Source organism: Passer domesticus, chromosome 34 (genome assembly GCF_036417665.1).
Source record: "Passer domesticus isolate bPasDom1 chromosome 34, bPasDom1.hap1, whole genome shotgun sequence".
NCBI lineage: Eukaryota > Metazoa > Chordata > Aves > Passeriformes > Passeridae > Passer > Passer domesticus.
Genome location: NC_087507.1, coordinates 415,027 through 422,266, shown reverse-complemented (window position 1 = coordinate 422,266; position 7,240 = coordinate 415,027). Strand labels below are relative to the sequence as shown.

General features: G+C 51.7%; 1 protein-coding gene across 1 annotated transcript in view; it reads right to left on the bottom strand.

The window, feature by feature from the left end:
- Positions 1-4,214: 4,214 nt before the first annotated feature.
- The window catches only part of WIZ (WIZ zinc finger), a 64,434-nt gene continuing 61,408 nt past the window's right edge, over positions 4,215-7,240 (bottom strand). The window contains 1 exon segment of the mRNA XM_064402092.1: positions 4,215-5,216. Within this exon segment, the coding sequence (XP_064258162.1) occupies positions 4,460-5,216 (757 nt within the window). The 3' untranslated portion in view covers positions 4,215-4,459.

Genomic DNA, 7,240 nt, shown 5'->3' with positions numbered 1-7,240 from the left:
TGACCCCAAAAACGACCCCAAAAACCGACCCCAAATGACCCCCAATGACCCCAAAGAACGACCCCGAACCCCAAAGGGTGACCCCAAAAAATGACCCAAAAACCGACCCAAATGACCCCCAAATGATCCCAAAGAATGACCCGGAACAACGACCCCGAACCCCAGAAATGACCCCAAATAACGGCCCCGAACCCCAAAGGATGACCCCAAAAAATGACCCCAAATAACGGCCCCAAACCCCAAAGGATGACCCCAAAAAATGACCCCAAACAAACAACCCCCAATGACCCCCCCATGACCCCAAAGAACGACCCCGAACCCCAAAGAATGGCCCCAAAAAACGACCCCAAAGAACGAACCTGAACCCCAAAGAATGACCCCAACAAATGACCTCGAACAACGACCCCGAACCCCCAATAACAACCCCGAAACCCAAAGGATGGTCCAAAAACTGACCCCGAACAACGACCCCCAATGACCCCAAAAAAATGACCCCAAATGACCCCGAACAACGACCCCCAACCCCAAATAATGGCCCCAAAAAACGACCCCAAATAAGGACCCCGAACCCCCATTAGAGATCCCGAACCCCAAAGAATGACCCCAATGACCCCAAAGAACGACCCTGAACCCCAATAATGACCTCAAAGAATGACCCCGAATCCCCGTCCCAGTGTCCCCAAATCCCCGTCCCAATGTCCCCATCCCAATTCCCCAAATCCCAAAGAACGACCCCAAATCCCCGTCCCAGTGTCCCCAATGTCCCCCATTCTTGTCCCCAAATCCCTGTCCCAGTGTCCCCAGATCCCAGTGTCCCCAAATCCCAAATCCCCAAATCCCAAATAACGACCCCAAATCCCTGTCCCAGTGTCTCCAGATCCCAAATCCCAATAATGATCCCAAATCCCCGTCCCAATGTCCCCATCCCAGTGTTCCCAAATCCCCAAAATCCCCAAATAATGATCCCAAATCCCCGTCCCAATGTCCCCCATTCATATCCTCAAATTCCCGTCCCAATGTCCCCAAATCCCAAATAACGACCCCAAATCCCCGTCCCAATGTCCCCAGATCCCAAATCCCCAAATCCCAAATCCCCAAATCCCAAAGAACGACCCCAAATCCCCATCCCAGTGTCCCCAATGTCCCCCATTCTTGTCCCCAAATCCCTGTCCCAGTGTCCCCAAATCCCAAATCTCCAAATCCCAAATAACGACCCCAAATCCCTGTCCAAATGTCCCCATCCCAGTGTCCCCAAATAACGACCCCAAATCCCCATCCGTTGTCCCCAATGTCCCCCATTCTTGTCCCCAAATCCCTGTCCCAGTGTCCCCAGATCCCAAATCCCCAATCCCAAATCCCCAAATCCCAAAGAACGACCCCAAATCCCCATCCCAGTGTCCCCAATGTCCCCCATTCTTGTCCCCAAATCCCTGTCCCAGTGTCCCCAAATCCCCAAATCCCAAATAACGACCCCAAATCCCCGTCCCAATGTCCCCAAATCCCCAAATCCCCGTCCCAGTAGCTCCAGTTCCCATCCCAAAGTCCCCAATGTCCCCATTGCAGCTTCCCCAAATCCCAAATAATGATCCCAAATCCCTGTCCCAGTGTCTCCAGATCCCAAATCCCCAAATCCCAAATAATGATCCCAAATCCCCGTCCCAATGTCCCCCATTCGTATCCCCAAATTCCCGTCCCAATGTCCCCAAATCCCAAATCTCCAAATCCCAAATAACGACCCCAAATCCCCGTCCCAATGTCCCCAAATCCCCAAATCCCCGTCCCAGTAGCTCCAGTTCCCATCCCAAAGTCCCCAATGTCCCCATTGCAGCTTCCCCAAATCCCAAATAATGATCCCAAATCCCTGTCCCAGTGTCTCCAGATCCCAAATCCCCAAATCCCAAATAATGATCCCAAATCCCCGTCCCAATGTCCCCAAATCCCAAATAACGACCCCAAATCCCCGTCCCAATGTCCCCAAATCCCCAAATCCCTGTCCCAGTAGCTCGTCCCCATCCCTGTCCCCAAATCCCAAATTCCCGAATCCCGGGACCCAAACCCATCCCAGACCCCTCCCCTCCTTCAATCCTGCCTGGATTTCCCCCAAATCCCCCTGGATTTTCCCAAATTTTCCTGAGATTTCCCCAAATCCTCCTGGATTCCCCCAGAATTCCCTGGATTTTAGCAAATCCTCCTGGAATTCCCCCACATTTCTCCCAAATTTCCCTGGAATTCCCCCAAATTTCTCTGGGTTTCCCCAAATTCCCCCAGATTTCCCTGGAATTTCCCCAAATCCTCCTGGATTTCCCCCAAATCTCCTCAGATTTCCATCAAATTTCCTTGGATTTTCCCAAATTTCTCTGGAATTCCCCCAAATCCCCCTGGATTCCCCAAATTTTCCCAGATTTCCCCCAAATCCCTCTGGATTTTCCCAAATTTCCCTGGAATTCTCCCAAATTTCCCTGGAATCTCCCCAGATTTTCCCAAATTTCCCTGGAATTTCTCACGAATTCCTCTGAATTTCCCCAAATTTCCCTGGATTTTCTCCCCCAAATTTCCCCGGATTTTCTCAAATTTCCCTGGAATTCTCCCCAAATCTCCCCAGATTTTCCCAAATTTCCCCGAAATTCCCCCCCCCACTCTCCCCCCCCCCCCCCCCCCCCCCCCCCCCCCCCCCCCCCCCCCCCCCCAATTCCTCTGATTTCCCGGAATTTCCCCAAATTTTCCCAGATTTCCCCCAAATTTACCCATATTTCCCTGAATTCTCCCAGATTTCCCCAAATTTCCATGGATTTTCCCCAAATCCCTCTGAATTTCCCCAAATTTCCCCCAAATCCCCCTGAATTTCCCTCAAATTTTCTCAGATTTCCCCCAAATTTCCCTGGAATTCCCCCGAATTCCTCTGAATTTTCCCAAATCTCCCAGAATTTCCTCAAATTTCCCTGGAATTCTCCCCAAATTTTCATGGATTTCCCCTGGATTTTCCCAAATTCCCCAGATTTCCCCCAAATTTTCCCAGATTTCCCCAAATTTCCCCCAGGATTTCCCCAAATTTCCCCAGGATTTCCCCAAATTTCCATGGAATTTCCCCAAATCCCCCTGAATTTCCTCAATTTTCCCTGGAATTCCCCCAAATTTTCCAAGATTTCTCCTGGATTTTCCCAAATTTCCCTGGAATTCCCCCCAAATCCCTCTGAATTTCTCCCCAATCCCCCCTGAATTTCCTCAAATATTCTCAGATTTCCCCCAAATTTCCCTGGAATTCCCCCGAATTCCTCTGAATTTTCCCAAATCTCCCAGAATTTCCTCAAATTTCCCTGGAATTCTCCCAAATTTTCATGGACTTCCCCTGGATTTTCCCAAATTCCTCTGGATTTCCCCCCCAAATTTTCCCAGATTTCCCCAAATTTCCCCCAGGATTTCCCCAAATTTCCCCCAGGATTTCCCCAAATTTCCATGGATTTTCCCCAAATCCCTCTGAATTTTCCCAAATTTCCCCCAAATCCCCCTGAATTTCCTCAAATTTTCTCTCCCCCCAAATTTCCCTGGAATTCCCCCGAATTCCTCTGAATTTTCCCAAATCTCCCAGAATTTCTCAAATTTCCCTGGAATTCTCTCAAATTTTCATGGATTTCCCCTGGATTTTCCCAAATTTCCCCTGGAATTCTCCCAAATTTTCCCCAAATCCCCCTGAATTTCCTCAAATTTCCCTGGAATTCTCCCAAATTTTCACGGGATTTCCCCTGGATTTTCCCAAATTCCCCTGGATTTCCCCCAAATTTCCCCAGATTTCCCTGGAATTCTCCCCAGATTTCCCAAATTTCCCCCAGGATTTCCCCAAATTTCCATGGAATTTCCCCCGGGATTTCCCCAAATTTCCATGGAATTTCCCCAAATTCCTCTGAATTTCCCCAATTTTCCCCCAAATCCCCCCTGAATTTCCTCAAATTTCCCTGGAATTCCCCCAAATTTTCCAAGATTTCCCCTGAATTTTCCCCAAATTTCCCCAGATTTTCTCAAATTTCCCTGGAATTTCCCCAAATTCCTCTGAATTTCCCCAAATTTCCCTGGAATTCCCCCAAATTCCTCTGAATTTTCCCAAAATATCCCAGAATTTTCACAAATTTCCCTGGATTTCCCCCGAATTTCCCCAAATTTCCCCAGATTTCCCCCAAATTCCCCCAGGCCAGGCATGCAGACTCCGTTTTTCCCGGGAATTCATCTCCAGAAGAATTTAATTCATCGTCCCCCAGTCCCGGGTACAGGAATCGCCAGAAAAACGTCCCGAAAAACGTGGAAATAAAAAAAAAAAAAAAAACAAAAAAAAGGAAAAAAAAACCCAAAACCAGGAAAAAAAACCCCAATATTTCTCCGTTAAAATTCCTTCCGAAATCCGGAAGTTTCGGGATTCCCAAATAAAAAGGGATCTTTTTTTTTTTTTTCCTTTGCTTTCTACACAAATCTAGAGTTTAAAAAAGTCGGGATGAGGGGGGAAAAAACGGGAATAAAACCAAGGAGGAAAAAAAACGGGAATTTGGGGGGAAAAAACGGAGCCGAATCCTCCCGGAGTGTTTTGGGCATTCCCGCGGGATTTCCTCGGAAAAGTGGGAATTTTGGGAACATGCAACCCCGGAACTGAGGGAATCCCACATCTACGGGGCCACTGAAATAAAAATGGGGAGGAAAAAGAGGAATTTACAACTCTGCCAGGGTCCAAATGTACAAAATCCACAGCGTTCCACGGGAAGCGCCGGGAATTCCCTCCCCCGGGCGGCGCGCCGCCGGTTCTTTGGGATCCAAAAGGGATTTGTGTTCTGTCCCGGGAGGGGAGGGAGGAATTCCCGGGGCCAGCCCCCGCTCCCGGGGGTTGGTTTTTTTTCCCGGGGGGTTTGTTTTTCCCGGGGTTTTTCCCGGTTTTTCCCGGTTTTCCCAGCTCCTGTAGTGCTTGTGGCTGTCCCAGCCGGGCCGGCGCCGCTCCCGGAGCCCCCGCGGCCCCGGGGGGTTGGAACGGTTGGGTTTTTGTTGTTGGTTTTTTTTTTTTAATTTCCCAGGATTTGGGAAATCTCAGGGAGCCTCGGGCCAGGGCGGGCGGCTCCGGGGGGGCCTCGCTCCGGCACGGATCCGCCTTGGAAAAATTCATGTCCAGGATGTGGCGCTGCAGGTGCCGCACCCACTCCTCCTGGATGGACAGCGGGCCCTGGAACTCCAGCTCGCAGAACCTGCCGGCACAAATCCGGGATGGCTGGAATTCCGGGGATTGGGGGGAATTCTGGGGTTTGGGGAGGGGTTCCGGGGTTTGGGGAGGAATTCCGGGGTTTGGGGAGGGAATTCCGGGGTTTTGGGACAGGAATTCCTGGAGGAATTCCCAGGTTTCGGGAGAAATTCCCACATTTCAGGAGGAATTCCAGGGGTTTTGGGAAGGAATTCCTGGGTTTGGGGAGGGATTCCGGGGTTTGGGGAGGGAATTCCAGGTTTTGGAAAGAAATTCTGGGGGTTTTGGATAGGAATTCCGGGGTTTGGGGAGGGAATTCCGGGGTTTTGGAAAGGAATTCCGGGCTTTGGGAGGAATTCCTGGAGGAATTCTGGGGTTTGGGGAGGGAATTCTGGGGTTTGGGGAGGAATTCTGGGGTTTGGGGAGGGAATTCTGGGGTTTGGGGAGGGAATTCCGGGGTTTGGGGAGGGAATTCCGGGGTTTGGGGAGGAATTCCGGGGTTTGGGAGGGATTCTGGGGTTTGGGGAGGGAATTCCGGGGTTTGGGGAGGAATTCTGGGGTTTGGGGAGGGAATTCCGGGGTTTGGGGAGGGAATTCTGGGGTTTGGGGAGGGAATTCTGGGGTTTGGGGAGGAATTCTGGGGTTTGGGGAGGGAATTCCGGGGTTTGGGGAGGGAATTCCTGGAGGAATTCCGGGGTTTGGGGAGGAATTCTGGGGTTTGGGCAGGAATTCCGGGGTTTGGGGAGGAATCCTGGGTTTGGGGAGGGGAATTCCAGGGTTTGGGGAGGGAATTCCGGGGTCTGGGGAGGGAATTCCGGGGTTTGGGGGGAGGGAATTCCAGGGGTTTGGGGAGGGAATTCCGGGGTCTGGGGAGGGAATTCCGGGGTTTGGGGAGGAATTCTGGGGTTTGGGCAGGAATTCCGGGGTTTGGGCAGGAATTCCTGGAGGAATTCCGGGGTTTGGGGGGAATTCCGGGGTTTGGGGGGAATTCCGGGGTTTGGGGAGGAATTCTGGGGTTTGGGGAGGGAATTCTGGGGTTTGGGGAGGGAATTCTGGGGTTTGGGGAGGGAATTCTGGGGTTTGGGGAGGAATTCTGGGGTTTGGGGAGGGAATTCCGGGGTTTGGGGAGGAATTCCGGGTTTGGGGAGGAATTCCGGGGTTTGGGGAGGGATTCTGGGGTTTGGGGAGGGAATTCCGGGGTTTGGGAGGGGAATTCTGGGGTTTGGGGAGGGAATTCTGGGGTTTGGGGAGGAATTCTGGGGTTTGGGGAGGGAATTCCGGGGTTTGGGGAGGGAATTCCTGGAGGAATTCCGGGGTTTTGGGGAGGAATTCTGGGGTTTGGGCAGGAATTCCGGGGTTTTGGGGAGGAATTCCTGGGTTTGGGGAGGGAATTCCAGGGTTTGGGGAGGGAATTCCGGGGTCTGGGGAGGGAATTCCGGGGTTTTGGGGAGGAATTCTGGGGGTTTGGGCAGGAATTCCGGGGTTTGGGCAGGAATTCCTGGAGGAATTCCGGGGTTTGGGGGGAATTCCGGGGTTTGGGGGGAATTCCGGGGTTTGGGGAGGAATTCTGGGGTTTGGGGAGGGAATTCTGGGGTTTGGGGAGGGAATTCTGGGGTTTGGGGAGGGAATTCTGGGGTTTGGGGAGGGAATTCCGGGGTTTGGGGAGGAATTCCGGGGTTTGGGGAGGAATTCCTGGGTTTTGGGCAGGAATTCCCAGAGGAATTCCCAGGTTTTGGGAGAAATTCCCACATTTCAGGAGGAATTCCAGGATTTTGGGCAGGAATTCCTGGGTTTTGGGAAGGAATTTCTGGGTTTTGGGAAGGAATTCTGGGCTTTGGGGAGGGAATTCTGGGGTTTTGGGCAGGAATTCCTGGGTTTTGGGAGGAATTCTGGGGTTTCAGGATGAATTCCCAGATTTCAGGAAGAATTCCCGGGTTTCAGGCAGGAATTCCCTGGTTTCAGCAGGAAAAGGGCAGGAGGGAAAGAGCCAAAACCAGGGATGGAAGAGTGGGGAAAATCAGAAAAAAACAC